Source organism: Molossus molossus, unplaced genomic scaffold (assembly GCF_014108415.1).
Source record: "Molossus molossus isolate mMolMol1 unplaced genomic scaffold, mMolMol1.p scaffold_m16_p_1, whole genome shotgun sequence".
In the NCBI taxonomy this organism is placed as follows: domain Eukaryota; kingdom Metazoa; phylum Chordata; class Mammalia; order Chiroptera; family Molossidae; genus Molossus; species Molossus molossus.
Genome location: NW_023425344.1, coordinates 90,240,118 through 90,266,453, shown reverse-complemented (window position 1 = coordinate 90,266,453; position 26,336 = coordinate 90,240,118). Strand labels below are relative to the sequence as shown.

At 44.2% G+C, this 26,336-nt stretch overlaps 1 protein-coding gene across 3 annotated transcripts in view; it reads right to left on the bottom strand.

The window, feature by feature from the left end:
• The window catches only part of GTPBP4 (GTP binding protein 4), a 58,465-nt gene extending 32,831 nt beyond the window's left edge, over nt 1-25,634 (bottom strand). For 2 of the 3 annotated variants that reach the window (XM_036270056.1, XM_036270059.1), the window contains exons 1-17: nt 25,564-25,634; nt 23,732-23,902; nt 21,505-21,608; nt 21,288-21,424; nt 20,172-20,272; nt 17,573-17,665; nt 16,704-16,895; nt 16,557-16,622; nt 14,130-14,219; nt 13,179-13,289; nt 9,564-9,641; nt 9,152-9,203; nt 7,735-7,835; nt 5,795-5,992; nt 4,684-4,749; nt 2,702-2,845; nt 1,793-1,925 (exon numbers count right to left, since the gene is read on the bottom strand). In XM_036270056.1, coding sequence (XP_036125949.1) covers nt 1,793-1,925; nt 2,702-2,845; nt 4,684-4,749; nt 5,795-5,992; nt 7,735-7,835; nt 9,152-9,203; nt 9,564-9,641; nt 13,179-13,289; nt 14,130-14,219; nt 16,557-16,622; nt 16,704-16,895; nt 17,573-17,665; nt 20,172-20,272; nt 21,288-21,424; nt 21,505-21,608; nt 23,732-23,902; nt 25,564-25,611 — 1,885 coding nt within the window. In that variant the 5' untranslated portion in view covers nt 25,612-25,634. Of the gene's footprint in view, nt 1-1,306; nt 1,926-2,701; nt 2,846-4,683; nt 4,750-5,794; nt 5,993-7,734; nt 7,836-9,151; nt 9,204-9,563; nt 9,642-13,178; nt 13,290-14,129; nt 14,220-16,556; nt 16,623-16,703; nt 16,896-17,572; nt 17,666-20,171; nt 20,273-21,287; nt 21,425-21,504; nt 21,609-23,731; nt 23,903-25,563 lie in introns of those variants that run through there. The other variant, XM_036270063.1, reaches the window with a different exon arrangement.
• Between the last annotated feature and the right edge of the window lie 702 nt (nt 25,635-26,336).

The following is a 26,336-nucleotide window of genomic DNA, read 5'->3' as shown; positions in this document are numbered from 1 at the left end:
CCCACTCTACCTGAACAAAAATGTCCTCGGGTGAGGATAAAAAAACAAAAAAAAACCAAAAAACCCCAAAATACTGCTTATAAGGATGCTCAATGAACTTAGTGAGAACCTCAGTGAACTTAGTGAGGGCCTCAAGAGCATAAAAAAGGACCAGTCAGAAATGAAGGAGGCACTAACTGAAATAAAGAATAATTTACACAGATTCAATAGTAGAGTAGGTAAAGCCAAGAAGCAAATCACCAATTTGGAATATAAGCTAGCAAAAAACACCCAATCAGAATAGAAAAAAGAATCCAAAAAAATGAGGATAGTGTAAGGGGCCTCTGGGACAACTTCAAGCGTGTCAACATTCATATCTTGGGGGTGCCCGAAGGAGAAGAGAGAGAACAAGAAATCGAAAACCTATTTGAAAAAATAATGGCAGAAAACTTCCCTAACTTGGTGAAGGAAACAGACATATAAGTCCAGGAAGCACAGAGAGTCCCAAACAAGATGAACAGCAAGAGGCCAACAATAAGACACATCATCATCAAAATGCAAAAGGTTCAAGACAAACGGAGATCTTAAAAGCAGCAAGAGAAAAGCAGTTAGTTACCTACAAGGGAGTTCCCATAAGACTGTCAGCTGATTTCTCAAAAGAAACTTTGCAGGCCAAAAGGGAGTGGCAAGAAATATTCAGTGATGAAAAGCAAGAACCTACAACCAAGATACTCCATCCTGCAAAGCTGTCATTTAGAATCGATGACCATATAAAGACTTTCCCAGATAAGAGAAAGTTAAAGGAGTTCATCACCACCAAACCATTATTATATGAAATGAAGGGTCTTTTTGAGGAAAAAGATAAAATATATGAACAAACAAAATGGCAATGAATAAATAGCTATTGACAAACAAACTGAACAGGCAGAACAGAAACATTCTCATAGATACAGAGAACATTTTTTTGGTTGGCAGATGGAAGGGTGGTTGGGGGAATGGGTGAAAAAAATGAAGGGATTAAGTACAAATTGGTTGCTAGACTGACAAACCTCAATGGGAAGGGGGTTTGGGGGTGGGAAGAAATAAACCAAAGAACTTATATGCAGAACCAATGGACACAGACAACAGTGTGAGAAAAGGCGGGCGGGAGTGGGGAGAAGGGGGTCAATGGGGGAAAAATGACAAACATCTGTAATACATTCAACAATAAAGGTAAAAAAAAGAGAAAGGTCTTTCCCCCGCCTTTTCATTTAGCCAAACGGGCAGTAATTTGTAACTAAACAAAAAGAAATACACAATCAAAACTACTTTTTTTTTGAGAGTTTTATTCTGATAAAATAGTTGAAGATAGATTACAATGGTACATTGTACAAAAAGACTGGAAAATAATTTAGTGCTGGCATCCTACTGCCCACCGCAAAAAAGGACTCTTCTCAGGCAGGGAACCAAACCAAAGTTCCCCCTTACTAAAGAGAACAAGACTTTTCTCCATCAAAAAGAACAATCTCACCAATAACCCTTTCCACTTCTGCAAATCTGATGCAATCAAAAGTCCATTAAATGCAGAAACCAGTCTACTCAAAATGTTTGCAGTATTACGCAGTGATAGAAACTGCTCACACCTGTATCATTGAGGGTTACCCATAGTTTTGAGGAAAGCAGCAGGTGCTATAGTTATTTTACTGTTGTCTCTGGTTTACAGATCATGACTCCAATTTTGCGAAACCTTACCATATCAAACCAAGACACAAACAACAGTCTAGCCAAACTGCTTCAGCTGAGAAGGACAAACACTATCTCCGGTCCTTCTTACCAGCTTTCCTCTTCCCAGAGAGCAAGTGCTTGGGCTTCATATCAAACACATGCCTGTCTGCCTCCCCTTTCTTCCCCAAGCGATTCATCTTCTTCTGAGCACTCTTCATCATAGTCTTGGCTTTCTTCACCATCTACAAAAGAGGAGAAAACATAAAACACGTCAGCTACTGAGGACCAAATTTCCATGTGCATTTTCATGACCTGATAATCATCTTTACGATCTGGTTACAAGGACCAGAAATGTTTAGCGTGGAAGATTAGGGTATATCTATTCTAACTCCCTCTTAGACAAACAAAGAAACTCAGATTTGAACCCATGAAATGGTACTACTCACATCTGACTAACTAGTGGCCATGCTGGTATTAAATCCAGACTTCTAGATGGAGACGGCATGGTGGGATGGAAAACTCAAAGAATTCCATGAAGTAGACTGCCTGCTCTATACAGACTTTCTCTGTTACCAGAATTTTAAAAATGCTGAAACTAACATTTCAGGGGCTTATTTAATAAAAATAAGTTTCAGCAAGAGACAGTGTATACATCCAAAGCGTCTTATCCAAAAGACTGACCAAAGCAGCTCAGTTGGTTCCCAGCGTGGCTCACTGTGTGTGAGTGCCCCTGCTCAACAGGGATCATTCCTAGCACACCCTTAAATGGCCAGGATGTAGGCTCAGATGGCCTGGTGCTGTATGACACCATGCTTCTGTTTACTGGGAGAAAGGACACCACGAGGGAATGGTGTTCCCAGGGCAAAGGTCTAGGTACACCCAATTGAACTGGCCCAAGCGCAGCTCTCTGGGTACAGCACACAAATGACAGCTGGGGACTGAGGGGGTTAGCCCTGAGCATTCGGGTAGCCAAAAGCAGATGCTATTATGTCATTAATTGCACATGACAGAGTCTAACCTTGATGTCCCGAAGACCAGACACATCACGTGGAGTTCGAGAGCAACTGCGACTCCGGGCAACGGACGTGGGCGGGACAGAGTCTTCCCGCTTCCTTTTCCTAGTGACACTTCGAGACCTTCTGGCCTGGACTACATAATGGGCCTGAAAAGCACAAAGAGCACACTTCAGGATCTCAGCCTGGCTTTCAGGCTTAGTAACAAACCTGAAATCACTCCGACAATTGCAGAGGGCAATCGGGAGCTTTTATCAAAGCTATTATGAAATAACCTAAAAAAAAAGACCTGTAAAATACAGAGTTAATTTCACATTAATTATTGGTCAAATATTCTTTTTCATTTCATACAGCTCCTTTATGTTACAAAGCTAATTTTACTCTATTTAAAAAATTTTACTTAGCCCTGGCCAACTGGCTGTGAACAGAGCATCAGGGTTTGCACTGAAGAGTTGTGGGTTCAATTCCTGGTCAATATTTCATTCCAGGGATGCATGTTCAATCCCCAGTCCTGCTCATGGTGCATGCAGGGGGCTACCAATTAAGTCTCTCTCACACCAATATTTCTCTCTCCCCTCCCTCCCTTCCACTCTCTCTAAAAATCAATAGAAAAAATATGCTCAGGTGAGAACAAAACAATTTACTTAGAGCCCTGGTCAGTGTGGCTCAGTGGGTCGGGCATCATTCTGTGCACTAAAAGATTGCCCATTTGATTTCTGGTCAGGGCACATGCATGGGTTGTGGACTCTGTCCTGGATAGGGTGCATGCAAGAGGCAGCTGATTGATGTTCTGCTTTTACATCAATGTTTCTCTCTCTCCCTACCTCTATCTCTAAAAATCAATAAAAATATATTTTTTAAATGTACTCAGGACTGCCCATCTATTTTCCCTTAACCTACATCATTAGCTCAGCACCACAATTTCCACTTCAGACACAGAGTTTTCTCTCCTTTACCCCTCCACTCTGGGTTATGTATCTGAACACTGTGGTGGCCATCAGAAAGCTCAGGTTGGGGTTCAGCAAAGATACGCAGACGGCCACCAATGGGTTGTTCTGTAGCCCCCAGTTGTCAGCCCTGCTCCTGCTGGTGGGGGCTCTGGGGCTCACCCTGCCCAGTTGTCTGCAGCTAAGGATAACCCAGCTCCCTCAAAAGGCAGTAAAGCCCACCACTTAATGGACCCCAAAAGTCAGAAGCTACATATGCACATTAAAATGAGACTCCAGCCCTGGCCAGTTTGGCTCAGCGGTTAGAGCGTCGGCCTGCGGTCCAGAGAGACCCGGGTTCGGTTCCCGCTAAGGGCACGTACCTCGGTTGCAGTTTGTCCCCGGCCCTGGTTGGTTGTGTGGGTGGCAGCCACTCAATGTGTCCCCTTCACATCGATGTTTCTCTCTCTCTCTCTCTCTCTCTCTCTCCCCCTCCCACTCTATCTGAACAAAAAATAAAATAAAATAAAAATAAATAAAACTTATAAGTTGTTTATAAAAAAAATAAAAATAAAAAAAAATAAAATGAGACTCCAAGTGAACATGGTGCTCTCACTCATTGCTGATGAAAATCCAAAGCAGCCTAGCCCTTTTGGAAAGTTAAACAAATACTACACTTTGATTTCATTATTCTACCTGCCCACAAGGATGAGTACTAATTAAGGATGGTGGTGTGGCCAAGATCTTCCTAAATTCTTCTCAAATAGGAACAGCAAGAACTGAGTCTGGCAACACCATCCTGCATTAACAGCATGGCTCCTTAAGCCAAATGCCCAACCTGTTCTCTGAGAGGGACACAGGCAACAGTGTAACTAACAGAATCTGTCCTCAACCAGCCACTTCCAACCAAAATCCCAAGTGAAGCTCCTCAACAGAAAGACTGGAGGTTATAATTTCCTTTTAATGAACTCTGTGATCCTACAGGTTTCTGATCACCTGGTTTTCTAGGACAAAACTGTATCCAATTACAAAAGTATCTGAGACCATCTCAGCACACTCACATTGTCATTATTGTCCATGTCAACACCAAGGCTGCGCATCTCATTCTCCATGACTTTCTGCTGAACCTGAAAAAGGGGAAAGAATATTTATTTTAAGCAAAATCAATTTGATGAATTGTTAAAAAAAAAAAAAAAGTCAAGACAAAATGTGCCTTGTATAATTATCTGTGATACACCTCTTTTACAAATTACATATTTTACTTGGGCTCATACTAATGTTTGTGGACAGCTCATTAAATCCCACAAAAAGTAACATTTCCTGGGCACTCGCCATGTGTAGAACAGCATACACTTCATCCCTGGATTCTACACAACTCTGCGATTTCCTGTGTGCAGGTGAGGTCACTAAGGCAGAGGTTGGATGACACACACCCCAGGCCAGCATCCCTTCAGGCCCACCAAGCACCACTGGGGGATACAGAGATGTCTGCGTCTGCCAAGAACCACTCATTTGCCATCATATGAAAACAGTTTCAAGCACATGAATACCCATGAGGTGTGTGTACTGCTGTCATTTTCCTTCCTGTCCCACTGAACTTTAACTGCCCTGCACGTCTTCCTCTTTCTTTGGGGAGCTGCCCCCTGTCCAGTTTTTGGTCATGCACTATAACCATAGGACCTAGCCTCACCTCCCACCCTGAGAAGAACCTGAGTAGTGAAAGATGCCTATGGAGACAGAGCTGAGAGCTGAACAGAATCTGACCTCACTAACTACTGAGCCTAAACTGTGGTTCTCCCATCCTAGCAGGTCACAAGAGCCAATAAATTACCTTGAGATTTGTTAGACTGTGTTAGCTTTCTGTTAATTGCAAAAGAATCCTGACTAATAAAATAATTAAAGAATAAGAGCGTGTTTATTCATGGCTTGCTTTAGAGCTACAAATCATAGCTATGATGTTATAAACTTTGAAATTCACCAAGAAAAAGCATCACAATCAGAATATAAAAGACCACAGACTTATCCAACCTTGAAAGTCATACATACCAACAAAGCAAAACATGTACAATGTTATGGCTACACACAGGTAGAAATGTTTTATCTAGCAATGACTATACAAGAATCCCGGATGCAAATTATTAAGTCACCTCCTTGAAAAGACAGAAAACTTGCCTTCTTAGCAGTTCGTGGCATTCTGGGTCCCTGTGTGTTCTTCTCTTTGGACTGCAGAATTTTCAACTTCCTCTTTTCTCTGATTTCTTTTGCCAGCTCTCGGATTTCCATCATTTCTTCATCTTCACTTTCTGATTCACTGTCATACTCTCCAGCAGTTGTTCTTAGCTCTTCTTCTTTTTCTAACTCTTCCAATTTCTTTAAAATATCATAAATTTCATTTAAATACTCAAAAACTCAAGTAAGTGTAGGAACTTTATACAGGAACTAGGTTTTCCCTTTCTATATGCAATGGACAGCAGGGTTGTCTCATGTAGGCCTTTCCACATGCCAGAACCAACCTTCCAGCAAAGATTCTGGGAATAAAATGAAGACTGCACAAATGCTGAACTGGCAGCAGTTTAAGTACTTGGAGCCAGGTCTTTTTCGTCTTGCAAACCAATGAGTGCAGCCCTGGCTGGTGTGGCTCAGTGGTAAGGGCATTGGCCAGAGCACCGAAGGGCTGCAGTTCAATTCCCGACCAAGGGCACATACCTGACTTGCAGGTTCAACCCCATCCCTGGTCAGGGCCATGTGTGAGAGGCAAACAATCGACGTGCCTCTCTCACATTGATGTTTCTCTCTTTCTCCCTCCCTCCCTCCTTCATTTCCACTCTCTCTAAAAATAAATGGAAAAAGAAATATCCTCAGGTGAAGATTAAGAACAACGAAAAAGGGAGACAGCATCAACCTCAGTCCCTTCACTCCCAGAAAACACATGGATTCTTTAAGAACTTAAATCGCCAGTCTATACTGATCTTGTACTATAGTGGCATTTAACCATCCTAATGCCATTGCCAAACGCCACCTCACTGGCTGTACAGATGAAATTTAAGAAATACATGAATGGGTATCATAACCTAACAAATAACCGGCAGGAATGCAGCACTCAGATGTGTCTGCATGACTATGTGAGAGGGTGGGAGTGGAAGCTGGGAAGGGCATGGCCAGGCCAATCACAGGCCACCCAGAACCCACACTGAGGACACTGGATGCTGCGCACTAAGAGATGACAACAAGAGGCACAACTGAAGAATGTAGAGGACAGCGACGTAACTTCCTATGTGTGGGAGTGTGGACAAAAGGATGAGAAGAAGAGAGGGGAAAAGCAAAACACCAGTTGAAGCCAAGGCAGCAAGGATGAAAATCAGACAACAGAGAACAGAACTTCAAAAAGTGGAAAAAACAAAATGTTAAGGAGACTTATGTTAGGGTTCATTCCCTTGATACCTGGAAACTGAAAGTATAAATAAGGGCATCATTTGGGAAATGAGGAGAGGAAATGTGGACGGCAAATATTTATAGTTTTATTTTTCCAAAAACCTTGACTGAGGAAAGACAGGATAGCAATTAAAGGAATACACAGGATATGTTTTATAAAGACGTCCATGTGCTAAGAGGAAGCAAATGGAGGGAACTGAAACAGGAGGGAGTTGCTAATGATGGAACAAAACTCTGGAGAAGGTAAGAAGCAAGCAGGCTGGAGAACCACCGGCACTGTACCCAGAGGTACCTACCAACAAGAAGCACCTGTGCAAAAACAGTGCTCACACCCAGAGCTGCACATTCTTCACAAAAGTAGGCCGCCTGCTGAGACGGAACGAGGGAATTAGAGCAGGAGTTTAAGAAAAAAGGCCTCTGAGGGAAGATGATGAATGGTGCTGCCAATGGGCAGAGCATTGGGGTCTCCAGGACACTCGGCCGGAGCAGGCTGTCGTGACTGGGGACGGGAGGCTTGTGGGTATAGAAGGAAGGACAATGACAGATGAAGGTGAGCCAAAAGCTGTGCTTGAGTCACAGGCCAGAGTACTGACCATTTTACTATGAGACCAGTTAAAAGTTGTGCTTGTGCTTGTATTAAAAAGGAATAAAAATCATGTCATTTACCAAGCGATACAAACCTGCATGATGTCAGGATCAATGTAATCAGCTACATTGTGGCCTTCCCAGATCTCAGGTATCTTATCATACTTTTCGGACGAATTCATTATGTCCCAATACTCTAAAGTTTGAAAAAATAAGTTATGTTTACAGTAGTTTTTAATATCAATTACCACATCCCCAAAATGAGTTTTTAATATCAACTACCGCATCCCCAAAATGAGTTATAACTCATGCATGTCATGCCACTCAGTGAGACAACAGCGTGTCTATTTTTGACACTATGTAAGCAAAGCCACCTGTTTATAAAAGATTCATCCCCGCCCAGCCGGTATGGCTAAGAGGTTGAGCGTGGACCCATGCACCAAGAGGTCGCTGGTTTGATTCCTGGTCAGGGCACATGCGCAGGTTGTGGGCCTGATCCCTTGTGGGGGCATGCAGGAAGAGGCCAATCAATGTTCTCTCTCATTGATGTTTCTATCTCTTTCTCCCTTCTCCCTTCCACTCTCTCTCAAATCAATAAAGGAACAAAATAAAAGATTTATCCCCAAATATCCCCCAAGGTCTATCAGTACCTCAGGATAAAATAGTGACCACAGAAGGAAAACAAAAATAAAACCAGTAAGATATACCCAAAAGATAAAGGCATTGATAACATTACTGACAGCATCAACCTGGCTCAACCTTTACCTGCTATGAAAGCTACAGAAATAATCCTGCATCCTAAAATGACAGAAAACTACTGGAAAGGAAGAAATCTCAGAGCCCTGCCATCACATAAGCTGTCACCTTTAAGGAATTAAACTAACAAAATGCTAAAAGACTTGTGCTCATTAAAGCCCTATTTAAATACAACTAGTACAGCCCTGGCCGATTTGGCTCAGCGGTTAGAGCGTCGGCCTGCGGTCCTGAGAGACCCGGGTTCGGTTCCCGCTAAGGGCGCGTACCTGGGTTGCAGTTTGTCCCCGGCCCTGGTCGGTTGTGTGGGTGGCAACCACTCAATGTGTCCCTTCACATCGATGTTTCTCTCCCTCTCTCTGTTCCTCTCTCTCCCTCCCATTCTACCTGAACAAAAAATGGAAAAATGTCCTTGGGTGAGGATAAAAAAAATAAATAAATAAATACAACTAGTACAGCCCTGGCCAGTTTGGCTCAGCGGTTAGAGCGTCAGCCTGCGGTCCGGAGAGACCCGGGTTCGGTTCCCGCTAGGGGCACGTACTTCGGTTGCAGTTTGTCCCCGGCCCTGGTTGGTTGTGCAGGTGGCAGCCACTCGATGTGTCCCTTTCACATCGATGTTTCTCTCTCTCTCTCTCTTCCCCTCTCTCCCTCCCACTCTATCTGTACAAAAAATGGAAAAAATGTCCTCGGGTGAGGATTAAAAAAAATAAATAAATAAAATAAATAAATAAATACAACTAGTACATGTTAGGTCCTTACTTTGAAGATCCAAAATATAATCATCTCCCAGTTCCAATTCGATATCGCGTTCCTGCAATTAAAAAAAAAAAAAAGATTATGATCAGCTCCATTTGACCCTTCAGGTCCACAAATGCTGAGTCCCCTCCTTGTTCCTGTGAAATAACCTCCTCTCCAACCTAAAGACCAACCCTTTCCAACCCTGATATTCAGCTCCTACTTCCTTCCAGTAGGAGAGCTATTGTGACCATCTGGAGGGCCATATACACAAGGGCGGGAACCACTGTTGAGTTTCTCGGCTGTGTTCTCATACAGCATAAAGGTGATGACACCAGTTCTGTCGACCTGCTCATGCTCTATGTCTACATCCCTTGTTGCAAAGCCTTTCTGCCTTTCCCCACAAGTAAACCCAGTGAGGCTGACAGTGACCTACCCTCTTCCTCCGAGGCTCCCCAATCTCCATTCTCTTCCTTCGAGCCACCACTCCTTCTGGGATAAATGGGGGCCTTTCCTGGGAAGATATTATGGGAAATATTTATGTAAAACACCTTGCTGATTGGGAAATAAGCAAAGGAATAAAAAACTAAGAGTAAATTCTCCATCTGCAAAAAAAAAACCAAAATTAATAAAACCACACCCAGATCAATACAAAACCAACATATGATTCAAGGGAAGAGAGGAGGGTGCAGGGACAATTTGAGCAACAAAGCCAGGAGGACTCCAGGAGCAGATTTTAAAGTTCATTTAGAAAAAAATAAACATCAAGATTACCAAGAAAAATTATAAGTAAAGAAAGCAACACAGGAGAAATAAAGCATATCAAGAAAAAGAGAGCCCTGGTTGGTTTTGTTCGGTGGTTAGAGCGTCAGCCCACAGACCAGAGAGTCTCGGGTTTGGTTACCGCTAAGGGCATGTACCTTGGTTGCAGTTTGTCCTGGCCCTGTTTAGAGTTGTGTGGATGGCAACCACTAGATGTGTCTCTCTCACATCGATGTTTTTCTCTTCCTCCCTCTCTCCCTCCTGCTCTATCTGAAGATAAATGCACAAATGTCCTCGGGTGAGGATTAAAAAAAATGGAAGAACTTAGATATAAACATGATATTAATGACTAGCTGGTTGAAAAGTAGAGCTGGATAACTACCTCCATGTTTTCTAAAATAAATTCAAAACTAAAGATTTATTCAAAACAGGTAAAATTAAAAAAAAAAAAATTAAACCATCAAAGTACAGAATAAGATCTATTTTTGGAATGGAGGTGAGCACTGATATGCATGACACCAAAGCCAGCAACCACTAAGGAAATATTCATATATGCTAACAGTTTAAAAATCTGTTTTCTCTGAGATTAAAAAAAAAAATCTTCCAGATCTGGAGAGTATTTTGCTGAGTTTAATAAGCCAGTCAGAAAAAGACAAATACCACATGATCTAACTTATTTATGAAATATCATGAACAAAATAAGCTGTCAATCAAAACAGATCCAGAGACCTGGAAGTAGGGAACACAATGACAGACTTCAGAGGGAAGGGGGGTGGGAAGAGATAAACCAAAGAACTTATATGCATATGTGCATAATCAATGGACATAGACAATAGTTGGGTAAAGGCTGGGAGGGGGTGGGGCAGGGCACAGTAGATGGGAGTGGGGAGGAGGGGGGAATCAATGAGGGGAAAAAAGAAGGGACATCTGTAACACTTTCAACAATAAAGATTTTTTAAAAATCTGCCCTCGTTGGATTGGCTCAGCGGTTAGCACGTCAGCCCACAGTCCAGGGAGACCTCGGTTTGGTTCCCGCTAAGGGCTCATACCTCGGTTGCAGTTTGTCCCTGACTGGTTGGGGTTTTGTGGGTGGAAACCAGTCGATGTGTCTCTCTGACATCGATGTTTCTCTCTCTCTCCCCCTCCCTCTCTCCCTCTTGCTCTATCTGAAGATGAATGCAAAAGTGTCCTTGGGTGAAGATAAAAAAAAAAAAGATTAAAAAAAAATTTCCTCCAGCCTGGCGGTGTGGCTCAATGGTTGAGCATCAACCCATGCACCAAAAGGTTGCTGGATCGATTCCCAGTCAGGGCTCATGCCCAGGTTGTGGGCCCAATCCTCAGTGGGGACATGCAGGAGGCAGCCAATCTATGTTCTCTCTCATCAATGTTTCTATCTCTCCCTCCCACTCCCTTCCTTTCTCTCTAAAATCAATAAAGAAAAAATATTAAAAAATAAAAATCCCTCCAGCCCTGGCTGGAGTGGTTCAGTAAGTTGGAGTGTAGTTCCATGCACAGAAAGGTTGCAAGTTCAATTCCTGGTCAGGGCACATACCAGGGTTGTGGGCTCAATACCTAGTTTGGGTTTATAGAAAGGCAACTCGTTGATGTTTCCCTCCTTCTCTCTCAGCATGTCTTTGGGTGAGGATTGAGTAAATAAATACACAAAATCCTCCAAATGCAAAAGGCAAATGACAAAACAAAAAATGTTAGCCTTGCTGGTATGGTTCAGTAGATTGGGTGTCGTTCCATGGACTGAGAAGTCCCAGCTCAATTCCTGGTCTGGACACAAGCCCGGGTTTCAGGCTCGATCCCGTGTAGGGGGTGTGAAGGAGACAGCCGACTGATGTTTCTCTCTCTCCATTCCTCTCTCTCTAAAAAAAAAAAAATCAATAAAAACATATTAAAAAAAAAAGAAACATATGATTGTCTAATCACTATGCTGTATACCTGGAATTAATGCAAAATAATGTTGCATGTTAACTAATTTAAAATATTAAAATATACATTTACAAGAGTGTAATTTCTTAATCTAAAAATGGTAAGCCAACGAGTAAAATATAAAGAACCCGAATAATTGAAAAGGCTAAAAGCCCATGAAAAATGCTCAACTGGCCTGGCTGGTGTTGCCAAGTGGTTAGAGCACCAGGCCATGTACCAAAGGGTCACAGGTTCAATTCCCAGTCAAAGCCACGTACCTAGGTCGCAGGTTCAATCCCCAACCCCGGTTGGAGTACATGTGGGAGACAACCAATGTGTCTTTCTCACACTGATGTTTCTCTTTCTCCCCCCACCTTCCTCTCTCTAAAAATCAATGGGAAAAAAATTAAGAAAGGTCAGCTGCACTAATCATTAAAGAAATTCATCACAACAGAACCATCTTTTAAAAAATTACAGTGCAATTGATAATTATATGTATTTCACATGTACACCATCCTGATTTGATACTTGTACACATGACATAGTACTCATCACTTTCCACCTAGTTAGCAGCCATATCTTTAACCAGATGTCAACACCAAAGGTGCAGAGAACCAGCGCAGTATACAACTCATAAAGCATTTTGGAGGACGACGACATTTTCAATGCCATGTCTTAAAATTTCCTCTACAAATAGGTTTGCAAATAAAAACAAAGAACTGTAATATAAAGGTCTGCATTCAAGCACTGTCTACAAAGGCAAATAAATACAAAACTTAAAACAGAAAAAAATTTGTATTTAAAAAAAATTTTTTTTAAATATGCTTTTATACCAAAAATATTTCTGGGAAGATAAACAAGATAGAGTTACCAATAACTGCTCTGGTGGAGTGAGAAGCAGGTTTTTTTTTTTTTTAAATCCTCACCCAAGGATATTTTTCCATTTTTTGTACAGATAGAGTGGGAGGGAGAGAGAGGAAGAGAGAGGGAAACATCGATGTGAAAGGGACATATCGAGTGGCTGCCACCCGCACGACCAACCAGGGGCCGGGGACAAACTGCAACCGAGGTACATGCCCTTAGCGGGAACCGAACCCGGGTCTCTCTGGACCGCAGTCGGACGCTCCAACCGCTGAGCCAAACCGGCCAGGACGAGAAGCAGGTTTTAAATTGGCACCTCACACTCACCTTTTCCCTTTTCAATATACATGGGATGATTTTTAGTCTCAGTAAGAACCTGAAGCTCATGACATCCATTTATGCATGTGTGTGTAAATGGATTTGCAGCCCTTGAACAAAGGCATGCAGCATGTCCACTGTGTCAGCAACACCATAATCTCACCTCAAAGGGTCTCTGGAAGGGCAATCTTACCTTATCATCTCTTTTGTTTGGCATAGCCAAATGCAATCTGTTCAGCACCTCATTCACTTTATTTCCTTTCATTTTGGTTTCAACTCGATGAGCCAAGAGCCGGTCACAAGCCTAAATAAGTGGGAAAACAAGGAACGGAGTCACAAAGCATCCTGCCGCAGCCTCCAGGAGGAACCAACAACCAGAGACTGTCCCAAAGGTTTGGAACCAGCTAAGCACTTCAGCTCACTAGTGACATCTAGTGGCTAAGTCCCCAGGACCACGGCAAGGTCCAGAACCTCCCCTGGGGCAGACACATCCTATTCTGGAGGCTGCCTTTTTAATCCTTTCCAGGCCGGGCCCAATCTGAGGCAGAACCTGGAGGCCACACCACCATACAGCTGGCCCCAAGTGACCCTAGGCCCTTGCTAGGCCCTTCTTCCAAGTCGGTGATCCCATGTTAACCAGTCAGCCCCCTAACTTGATCCATGTCCTACCTCAGGACTCTGACTAGAGCAACTGAGCCTGAGTAAAACCAACAGTATCAGAGTCACCCTTTTTATTTCAGGTACAAACAACAACAAAGTAAGAATACTGGAATCATGTGAAATCTAACAGCAAGTGCCTCCTTAAGCTGTTTCCACTTTTATTAATTTTTTCTTTCTAGTTCTGAACAGGTTCCATGATAGCTCCCACAAAAATACTGGCAGGCTGGGAGAAACATCAGGCAGCAAAGTTAAAATGATCTGAGCTGGGAGTGTAAGTACAGTATCTCTATGAAGCTCTACTCTCATCGGGGCAGGTGGGACTAGGGCTTCAACAAGGATGCCTACATTTATGCCTCCTGCCTAAGCTACTATGAGTGCTCAGTGTTATAACACTTGGAAAGAAAACTCTTTCCCCATGGCTGACTTTTCTAAAACGAGAAAGACAAATAAAGGGCTCCACACCTGCCTAAGAGGAAGCACTGACCTCTGTTTTCACTTTGATAACGCCTTCCTCCGTCAGCGTGCTGGTCTCTACCACAGGAAATCCTTCAGCCTGCAAATCTATAAATATTTTCTGAGAATATAAAGGAAAAGTGAGAGAAGTATTATTTCCAGGTTCTTATGAACAATCTTTCTGTTCCTCAAATGGGTGTTAAAAATACTGCTTAGTATATTATCTCTGGTTTGTTTGACCTCTTTTGAAAGACATCTCCCAAAAAGATATTTATTTTTTCCTATATTGTTCTGTGATTAAGAAAATGCAAATTACTAGCAGAATCAAATAAGACTACAGCAAGCAAACCAGAGGCTTTCTAGAATATGAGATCTTAAAAGAAACTTGGCAAAATACTTTTTTTTTTTTGGGGGGGGTACATGCCCCTAGTAGGAACCGAACCCAGGACTCTCTGGTCCGCAGGTCGATGCTCCAACTGCTGATCCAAACCGGCCAGGGCAAGATAGAGACTTTTAAAAAAAATGTTCTCAAAGGTTTTTTTTAAATTGTCATCTGAGGATATTTTTATTGATTCTAGAGAGAGAGGAAGAGAAAGACAGAGAGAGAGACAGACAGAGAGAGAGAGAGAGAGAGAGAGAGAGAGAGAGAGAGAGAAAGGAACATAGACTGGTTGCCTCCCATGCACGCTCTGACCGAAATCAACCCCGAAATCTTTTTGGTGTACAAGATGATACTCCAACCAACAGAGCCACTCGCCCAGGCCTCAAAGCTCTTTTTAACATTTCACCTCCACAGCTCATGAGAATTCTTTAGAAAATAACACAAAAATGTTTATGAATCTAGCTCCTTATAAACCAGTAAGACTCTAAGAGAAGGGACCTCATTTGTGCTTCCGTCCCTCCATCATACACAATTTCACTCAGATGCAAGTAACCAGTCGTGGAGTCATTAGCTTTCTATGAACCAAAACTGCTCCCTCCTGGAAAAAGCAGTGGTCCTGAAGAATATCAGCATCAGAGAACCAGTCTCACTACTGACTATCATGTGGAGACAGATAGCGTCCATCACACAGTAACCTACACTATTACTGATGAAGTCAGAGCACCAATGAATATAGGATACAAGATAGTGTCATCTAGACAGTATCGCAATAGTGCCCACTGTCACTTCTCAGTTTCACTAAATCTTCCCAATAACATCACTGGTAAAAACCCAATGGTGTCACTGTTATTCCAGAGAGGTGACCTCACCAGTCAGGGCTGCTAGGTAGTGAGGCTGAACTTAAGCCTGTGCAATATCAGAGCCTGAGCATCCGGTACAACATTCACTCCCAACCTTCTTGATGCCCCCGACTTTCCCTTCTTCTCCATCCTCCAGTGCTTTTAGACTGAAAAACTGAGATTACTCAATAGGTACTTGGGTCCCTCTGAAGACAACTGAGTTCTCTGATGGTAGTGTTTATATAATTAGTAATTTAAAGAATAAACTGAAGTTCTCCAAGGAAACCAGCACGACTGTTTGAAAACCCTAATTCTCACTGAGCATTAGATGTCCACATAACATAAAAGAGACACTGGGAAGAGAGCAGCATACCCCTACCTCGGGACCCTCTACTCAGACCTGCTCAACGGAGCATGCTTCAGGACCTGTTGCCAGACGGAGTCATCACTCTACTGCAGTGGCTCCCAAACCTCGAGTGTATACTCATCACTAGGGAGCTGTTCAAGCCCAGGTTGCTGGGCATACTCCCCACCCCCTCCATTTCTGATTCCAGAGGCCTTGCATTCAAAACATATTACCACAGGAAAGCAGCACTGCTGCTCGTGGCCATGACCTGAGAACCACTATACTGGTGCAAAGCTTCTCAGAGCATCTGCCCTGAAAAATGTCACTAAAGAGGGCTGCAGGGTTCAGTCAGTTTGACAAACCAAGGCTCACATTCCCTGTCTCTTGGGAAACTTCAGCAGACACTACAGATTCCGATTCTAGAGTGTCAGATGCTCATTTTCCTTCATTCAGTTTCCAAACTGACTTCATCACAGACTCCGTGCAGCAGACACGTAGGTAACACTATGAAACCCCTGCTACCTAGAAATGTATTCTGTGAAGTGCTGCTGCTGTGCACCTGGCTGCTGAGGCCTGCACTGCATTTCTTTTAAGGCCCTGGTATATCAGAACAGTCCCTTCCTATGTAAACATATCTTCCAGAGGTTGAATGCACTGACCTGTTGCATGCACGGATGTTTCCGCGACCTCTAACAGAGCAGCCATTAGGAAATCTCAGGTTTAGTTTGCCACTAAGGTTTTTATAATGTCACATTGACTGAACCACCAAGGATGCTATCTCAGCTGAAAAATAAAAAAACCAGTCTAGCACCGCTACAATTCTTTCTAAACTCTGGTGTCTGAGACGATTTAGAATTAGTAAGAAATACTGAAAACATTAGGGTGACTTACCTGGTCATCTTCTGGAAGCTCTGCAATTCTCTTCACATCACATTTGTTTGCTACAACTATAAGAGGCTAGAGTGAGAAGAAAAACAACAAGGTGATTACCACCTTCATACTACAGGTCATAAATGTGGTACTGGTCATAGCACTCACCTTGTTGACAAAGAGAGGTCTGATGTTCTGGAAGAGCTCCAACTGCGCCTGTAGCCCATGCCCACATTGCTCAGACAAGTCCATCACGTACAGCACTGCGGCACGCAGGTGGGCCAGGGCCGTGATGGCCTGCATTTCGATTGTGTTCCGGTCCTCCAAAGGGTGGTCCAAAATCCCTGGGGTATCTACAACCTAACAGTCAGACTCATCACTCCAAAGCACATTGCTCATAAACTTGCTGTCCAGCACATCTTGGAGATCACTCACATACCCAATGTAGCCCTGAACGTATGTGTCACAACTGACCATGCCAAAAGCAAGCAGTAAGGGAAAAAAGGGGGATGGAGGGACCTGCAGAGCTCATTAGGGAACTAGCAGTGACCTTGACAGAATGCCTCTCTACTCATTAGTGACATCATGAAACAGAACTGGAATAACTAGCAAACACACCCATGTACGAGGAACTATTTTGTCATTGATACAGTTAAATTCAACTGTGGAAACAGACTGCCTCATGCTTTTAAATAATTAGTAAATACCATTTCTAATAACAGGGTCAGAAACGGTGACAAGGAGACTTTCCTCAGCAGCACTGTTAACATAATTCAAAACCTTCCTGGTAGCTGGCAGCTCCCCTTAACCCTATCAGAGGAATGAGAAGTGGCCTTATGCAACCCCAAAGCTCCGAAGAGTTCTCCTCACGAGTGTGCTCCTGGCAATCCTGAGAGTCTACTTCCCACCTCCTCAGTCTCCCCACCTCTGACAAAGTGCACTAAAAAAATAGACACTCTGGTGCTGTAGCGGTCAAAATCACACTCCATTAACAAAACTACCAAGAGACTATTCCATTTAAAGATAAGAGCTCTCACCTGCCACCGCAGGTATTTATAATCCATGTGCCCAACAAACAGAGACTTGGTGGTAAATGCGTAAGGCTGGACATCCACATCTGCTCTTGTCACCTGAAACCAAAGAAAACAATCACGGGGTTCTACACTTTATTTCCTCTCAAGCAGCTTAAAAGTACCCCAAACATGTTATTAAGACTGTTATGGTAGGGCGCAGGAGTGAGGATGAGGGGAGGTCAATGGGGGGAAAAAAGGAGGGAGATCTATAATACTTTCAACAATAAAGATAAAATTTTTAAAAAGATTATTATGGTAGAAGGAAAAAAAAAAAAGCACCCTGGCCAGTGTGGGTCAGTGGTTAGAGCGTCAGCCCTCAGACCAAAGGGTCATGGGTTCAATCCCCAGTCAAGGGTGCAAAACTGGTTGCAGGTTCGATCCTCTGCTCAATCAAGGCAACCAATTGATGTCTCAATTTCGCTCCCCTTCCACTCTTAAAAAAAAACAACAACGCCCTGGCCGGTTTGCTAAGTGGTTAGAGCATCGGCCTGCGGATCAAGGAGTCTTGGGTTTGATTTCTGCTAAGGGCACGTTCCTCAGTTGCAGTTTGTCCCCGGCCCCTGTTGGGGTCGTGCGGGTGGCAACCAATTGATATGTCTTTCTCACATCGATGTTTCTCTCTCCCAGCGGTTTTCAACCTGTGGGTCACGACCCCTTTGGGGTTCGAACGACCCTTTCACAGGGGTCACCTAAGACATAACAGTAGCAAAATTACAGTTATGAAGTAGCAACAAAAATAATTTTATGGTTGGGGGGTCACCACAACATGAAGAACTGTATTAAAGGGTCGCGGTATTAGGAAGGTTGAGAACCACTGCTTTCTTCCTCCCACTCTATCTGAAGATAAATGCAAAAAAAAAAAAAAAAAAAATCCTCGGGTGAGGGTTAAAAACAACAAGAAGCAAGACCTCCATAGTTTAACTGCCCAGGACAGGAGCTACTGTGTTTCGACAGATGACAGGCTCCACTTCCTCATCTGCTATTCACAGGGGAAGAACCTAAATCAGGAACTACAGAGGTGAGGCAAGCCCAGTAAGAGTACACGCACCAGATTCTCCTACTCCAGCCCTGGCCTGTTTGGCTCAGCGGTAGAGCATCAGCCTGTGGTCCAGAGATTCTCCTACATCATCTTGGCCACAGCCACAGCCAGCACAACCTTCTTTGATGATGAAAATGTTCTACATCTACACTATCCATATGGGGCCTGCTAGCCATATGCCCATGAACTCTTGAAATTAGGTCCACTGCAAGTGAGGAACTCAATTTTTTAATTAATTAAAAAATTTTTTTTAAAAATTGATCTCAGAAGAGGAAGGAGGAGAGAAGAGAAACATCAATCGGCTGCCTCCAGAATGCGTCCCAACTGGGGGTCAAACCCACAATTTGGGTATGTGTCCTGACTGGGAACTAAACATGCCACCTTTTGGTGCTTGGAATGATGCTCCAACCAACTGATGAGCCATACCAGCCAGGGCTATTGTTTAATTTTAATTAATTAAGTGGCCCCCGTCTCTACCCCACAGCAATGGCTTATGGATGTTGGAGAACTAGCTAGGATACTGCAGAGCTTCGGCTTGTCACCATGTCAGCACAATTTGTGGACAACATAAAAACCCACAGAACTGCTTAAAGGTGTAAGTGTTCTTGGTAGCAAATAGCCACATAAATGTAACAACTGCTTATTGGCATCTGAGCTATTGCTGCTTGTGAAACAACATTTTAATAGCTGTTTCTCCTCTGCTCAGGTCCCTCAAAGTTAAGTAAATTATCCTAAAGCACTAAGTTACTTAAATAGGGCCCTTGAGTCATAATTAAACTCACTCAAATAAAGAATGACTCGGCACTTCCCACTACATGGACCAAATAACTGTGAAAGCTGACATAGCAACCAAGGGCACAGCACTCAAAAAATACCTTTGGAGCCCTGGCTGATTTTGCTCAGCGGTTAGAGCATCCACCTGCAGACCAGAGAGAACCGGGTTTGGTTTCTGCTAAGGGCACGTACCTTGGTGGTAGTTTGTCCCCAGCCTCGGTTGGGGTCATGTGGGTGGCAACCACTTGATATGCCTCTCTCACATCAATGTTTCTCTTCCTCCCTCTCTCCTTCCCACTCTATCTGAAGATAAATGCAAAAATGTCCTCGGGTGAGGATAAAAAACAACAACAACAAAACCTCTGGAGACCGGGAAGTCCCCATTCAGCGACTTCAGCCTGCCACAGTGAACGGCAGGTCTGCTGGCACCACTACTCCCAGAACATGCCAAGACAACGTGTCTTGTGAGAGGCTCTTGTGTGTTAACAAAAATGTATTTAAACGTCTCAAATCCCTCAGAAATTTGTAGAAAACACACAAGACTAAAAAAAAATGGTTTCTATAACAGGAATATAAATCTAGATCAAAAAACCTCAAACCTTCCTTTGAGGACACAATGTTTTAAACATAGGGCAGCACCAACTAACGGACTAACTGGCTAGCCCACTCCATCCCATGTGGTCAAGACATGGCAGCCCTTTGGCCTCAGGTCCTCGTGGTCACCTGAGTAATTATCAGAGACAAACCAACCTTATTGATGAAGCTGGATTTGCCAACATTTGGGTACCCACACAGAAGCAGGGTCCTTGTGTTCGGGTCAATAGTTGGCAGACGGGACAGGTGCTGACGCACTGTGAGGAGTTCAAATTAAATGTGTTTAATTTCACAAGAAAAATTAATACACTCAAAATTTAAGATCTGTTTCACTTATATGCCAAGCCAATGGTTATATCAACCTCACTCCAACATTTATAACATGATGAAGAATATACAAATGAATGAAAAGAGGATCATCTGCAGAGGTGCCATGGTATAAAGGACAGTATTTCCCAAATCCGGCTGACCAAGAATCCTATTCTCAGGCTGTACCAGCATGGAATTCCTATCCAAGGGTCCAGGGTAAGGCCAAAACACAGGTCTAAGTGCCCAGGTGACTCTAAAGTGAAATTATATGTGGAAAAACTCAATCCTCCCTTTTGAAGCGAGCACGAAACCCATCATTCCCTGGCTAGACAGAGGGCTGCTTCTATGTAATAACTACTACACAGGGGCTCGTCTGCAGTGCACACAGCACCAGTGACACCACCAGGCTACCCTGAAGGTCAAACAAATTATTGGAAGAACTGTCAAAGCGGCCAAATACTGCAATCTTATCGCAAATTATTTTGCTAGATGCTGGGGGGGAACAAAACCACCTGAGTTGATTGTTTCAATAAAAACCCTACCATGTTAATTCAGATGTTGTCCTATAGTAAATGAAACTATCAGGTAACAAACCGAATAGTAGTTTGATGCTATCACATGTTATAAAGAAAAGCATTTATAAAAATAGGAAGTAAATAATAGATAAAACTATGAGTTATTTTATTTTTCTACATATTTCTGGTATTTCCCAGTGACTTACTATATATATGCCTGACCTAATAATTATGAGAAACTTAAGTTTTCTTATTAGTGCTATTAATTTCTAAGTATTATAAATGCTAGCTACTTATTCAATAATTGGCCTGTCAGAATTTCTTATAGGATAGGCTGAAAAAACAATTTAACCCTGTCATCTCTGAAGTCAAACAAACACAAACATTTCAAAAGTTTTCAACTTAACAGAATGCACTCAGACTGTTTTTGCTCATACATGAGAAGTACCTTGTTCCAAATACTCCAAACTCTGTTTCTGTCTTTTGATAATAGTGCACATTCGCCCCAGGGCGGCACGCTTCAGCTGCTTACAGCGGTAGAGAGAGTCTCCATATTTCATAAGCCGCACATAATCTTTAGCAACACTTAATGAAATAAAAAGAAACACATAAGATATTTTCACTTTTGACAATTTAAAAGACAATGTATTAGGAAAATACCTTACTTGTCCACTAAATTTTTGGCAATATTTATTTGTCCTAGAGCCAACTTGTAATGATCCTTGTCATAGAGAATGTTCATCAAATCAGCATAAAATGGATGGATATCCTGAAATGAGAAAAGCAAAGCAGTCAGTTTGGCACAGGTTTCTCATCCCTATGTGTAAACAATACTTGAAGAGTAACTTCCTAGGGAAATATATCACACTTCTCCCTCTCTTCCCAACCCCCTAGCATCTCTCCCCAAATCTCTCTCCTGGCCAATGTCTGTCTGGTTCTCTGAAAGAACAGGAGTCACAGGGAAGTAAGCCTGGCGGTCACCTCTGCCCATCCACAGACCTTTATCCCCACTCCTGTGGGAGAACTGTTCTCAGATCCAACCAAAGCCTGGTCCATCTGTGTACTGGACCTCACCCCCTTATAACTCAAGAACTGAGCTCCAGATAGTCTTCCCTCTCCACCTGGCCATTCCCATCAGTCTACAAACATATTATTTCCCCCTCAAAATTTTAAGTTTTAAAACTCCCTTGGACCACCCCCAAATCCTTCCTTTCCTTTGCCATGAAGAGAAGTACTATGTCCCCCACCCCCACCCCCACAACTAGTCAGGACTATTTCTACTAGGCTGTCGAAACTGCTCATCATCACCAGTGACACCCAGTTCTCCCATTATCTCACCAGACCCTTTCCCAAACTTCCTGATGCGTTCAGTAATCACCTGGCCTCTGGAACCTTCTCTCACTGGTTACTTCTTCTCCAACTCCCTTGCTGGCTCAAGTCCACACCCCCTCTCCCCCATGCTAACCACTCATGCTCCATGAAGCATTCTTCTCACACTCTTTTCCTAGGTGACCTCCCATAGGTTTTCACACATCTACATTTTCACAAGTTCCATCTGTCCACCTCCAGGCCGGACCTCTCACGAGTTTCAGACCACTCGGCCCTTCTGCTTGAACATCTTACCCACTTCTCATGATCAACACCTATAAACTGTTCTCCACTCCCCAAACCCATGTCCTTTGCCATCTTGGTGAAGGGCAAGCCCACTGTCCAAGGTGCTAAGGCCCACACCTATTTCCTGAGCATATCTGTTAGTTCTTCCTTTGAAGGATACTCTGTAGCCAACCACCTCTCAACTCCTTCACCACCACCAGCCCTCCAAGTCACTGAGCTAACCTGAGTGGCCTCCTACCTCCTCAAAGGACTAAGCCAGAACATGGCCAGTCCAAGGCTCAGCTCCAAAGGCTTCCTTCCTTAACAGAATTCAAGCCCTACACAAGTTACCTCACCCCACCCATTACACCTCTCTGACCCATCTTCCAATACTCTTGTTCTCACACACTCTGCTCCACCTCCTGGGTAAACCTACTCCCGGAAGACACCACTCTTGAACCTCAGCCAGGGCCTTGGCATTTGCTTTCCCCAGGGAACCACACAGCTCACCATCTCACTTCCTTCAGGTCTCTGCTACAAACTCCCTGCTGGGGCACTCCCTCCTCTCCACATTTATCTGACACATCATGTATTTTCACATTTACTGTCCTTCCTCCCCACAAAGTTAAGCTCTCACATCCTTCACCACCTCAAGTAACTTTGCCACTATGTGATCCATGTGCCACACATGGACTTCATAAGCAGTGTCGCTATTGCTTTCTACAACTAAATAAATGGGCAAACTGCGTGACACAGCAGAATAAAAAGTTCAATATTTTTGGCTTAAAGGAGAAGTCACAGCTCCCCCACAAGATTTCTTACCACCAGTGAAAAAGGCAGTCAGCAATGAACTGACCATCACCAGCTGATGAACCAAAAAGACCACAAACAGTGGTTGACCTCAGGCCACTGACCCAACCTGAGGCCAGGAAAAGGAGCCTTGGAAACAAGGAGAAGAGTCAATCAGACAAGCTAGTGAGCTGTTAGAACCCTGGGCTTCCAGGTTAGGTCACAGCTTTTAGGGACCCTGAGTTGAACCCTGTAAGCCTAGAGATTACAAAGCCTCAAGAGATAGCTCCAGGCCCTCTTAGATGGGGCTTGGTTAGCAGAAAAATTACTAAAAAATAAAGAACCCGTGTTTTCTTCCAACTTTGCCACTAACTCACTGAATAAACGTAAGACAACGCAATTATTTTCTGTTTCCTTCATTATCTGTTAGATGAGTAGACCAAACTGGTTAAACATCCATTATCTAAAAACTAACACTAACAAGCATCTGTGGGCCCCAGAGTCACTTACGTCCAATTTGGGGAAATCTGTTAGAATCTGTGAAAGTCTGTCATGGTAATTCTGTTGAGTAAATTTGACTTTTCTCATGTAAAAATGTCTAATGCGATGAATTTGGTAATGTTTATGAATAACCGTTGGAGTCTTTCGTTGAGTCTTCGATAATGTCAGGTCAATAAAGTCCTGCAATTAAGTAAAACAAGACAAGAGTTATGACAAATACGTCTACTTGTCATCCACTTTATTTGAAACCTTTTTTTAAATCCTCACTCGAGGATATTTTTCCATTTATCTTCAGATAGTGTGAAGGAGGGAGGGAGAGGGGGAGACAGAAACATCAATGTGAGAGAGACACATTGACTGGTTGCTTCCCTCATGACCCCGACCAGGGCTGGACCGAACCGCAACTGAGGTTCATGTCCTTGAGCAGAACTGAACCTGTGACTCCTTGGGCAGATGCTCTAACGGCTAGGCCAAACCAGCCAGGGCTATTTGAAACCTTCTTAAAAGACTAGTATCGCCCTGGCCGGTTTGGCTCAGCGGTTGGAGCGTCGGCCTGCGGTCCAGAGAGACCCGGGTTCAGTTCCCGCTAAGGGCACAAACCTTGGTTGCAGTTTGTCCCCGGCCCTGGTTGGTTGTGCGAGTGGTGGCCACTCGATGTGTCCCTTCACATCGATGTTTCTCTCTCTCTCTGTTCCTCTCCCTCCCTCCCGCTCTATCTGAACAAAAAATGGAAAAATGTCCTCGGGTGAGGATTTAAAAAAAAAAAAAAAAAGACTAGTATGTAATAATAGTGTAAGTTTTAAACTACAAACACTTTTTCTAACTAAGTCTTTTATATACAACTTTATCTTTGTAGTTCGTGGCCTTTAATACTTAGCGCCTGGCTGGTGTGGTTGAGCATTGACCCATGAACCAAGAGGTCACTGGTTGAATTCCCAGCCCAGGTTGTGGGCCAAATCCCCAGTGAGGGGCATGCAGGGGGGGCCAGCCAATGTTCTCTCTCACGGACATTTCTATCTCTCCTTCTCCCTTCCTCTCCCTCTAAAAAATCAATAAAGAAAAAGAGTAAAATAAATAAATAAATAAATAAATAAATACTTAGCAAATGGCTGCTGAAATAAATCTTGTCCCAAACGTTCTTTTATCTTAATTCCCAAACACATAAAAACCTTTGACACAGAGTCAAACAACTCAAGCGTAAATCAGAAAAATATACTTATAAAAGAGAAACAATCCTACAACTTCAATTCCTGTATCTTTGACTTTGAAAGTACATTAAATGACGGGCAAAACGAAAATCCACTATTTATAATTTCCTAGGGTTTGTAAGGTGACTGAGAACATTTAACAGCACTGTCAGTACCAGCAGGGATACAGGTGGCAGGTCGCGACACCTACCAGCTTTATGCATCCTCGAGGGACCAGCTGAAAAGTTATTGCTTCAGAAAGTTTTCCGATCGTCCTCCTCCTCTCGGGGGACCCCTCCTCTCCGTGGAGGACCCAAACGTCTGAGTACGGACCCTTTCATCTCGGGGGAGGGAAGACCCTAAGGTCTGAGGGGAAACCGCCACTCCTGGGAAGGACCGCTCCCCTCTGTGGAGGACCCAAACGTCTGAGGAAACACCACTGTGAAAGGAGCCCCTCGTCTCTGGAGAGGGCTCTAACGTCTGAGAGAGGAACCCTCTCTTCTGGGGTGGGGGGGAGAACCCTAACCCCGGGTGCCCTAATCTCGAGGACGTGGCCTTGGTAGTGGGGCCCGGCAGCGGAGCGTTGCAGGCCCGGGCCCTCCCGGCGAACTGGACGAGGAAAAAGGCGAGAGCGGAAGGCCCCGGAACGCCTACCTTGGCGGACGGCACCACCGTGATTTTCTTGAAGTTGTAGTGCGCCATGTCGACGGTCAACCACGAGGGACACAGGCCAGCAAGCGGACTTCCGCGGAGGACGGGGGCGGGACTTCCGTCGACTTCCCGTCACTTCCGGGAGCTCTCTGCGTCTTTCTAGTACAGCCTTTGCGTCGCACAGCGCCCCCGCCAGGTCGGAGGTCCCTGGCAGAGCTGTTGCAGAGCCGCGGCCGATTGGGGGCAAGCGGGGGCCTGGGGAGGACCGCGGGGAGTTAGCGGCGCGGGGGTTCAGTTCTTGCCAGGTAAAGGAGGGGTCCTCACAAGCTGCCCTTGGAGTCTATGCTGCCTTCATCCGGCTCGGCTCGGAAGGAGGGGGGCTCGAGGGTTTGGGAGAGCCCAGGGATCTCGGGGGTTCTCCGCGATCCGGGGGTCTCCGGGAACTCAGAGGCCTGGGGATTCAGGGGAATCTTGAGGGTCCGGAGGATCACGGGTGGGCCTGGGGATCCGGGAGTCTCAGGGGGTGTTGGGGACTTGCAGGGTCTCCGGGCCTCGAGGTTCCTTGTATCTCGGGGGACTCGGTGATGCAGGGCTCTCCGGTGTTCTTCGGGGACTCAAGGGCATGGGGATCTCTGGGGACTCAGGAGGGTCTCCGGGGAATCAAGGGTCCAGGGATCTCGGGGGTTTTGGCCGTCCGGTGTTCTCTGGGGATAGCGGGGGTCTTGGGGAGTCCGGGGGTCTCAGTGGGCTCAGGGGTTCGGGGTCTCGGCGGTCTG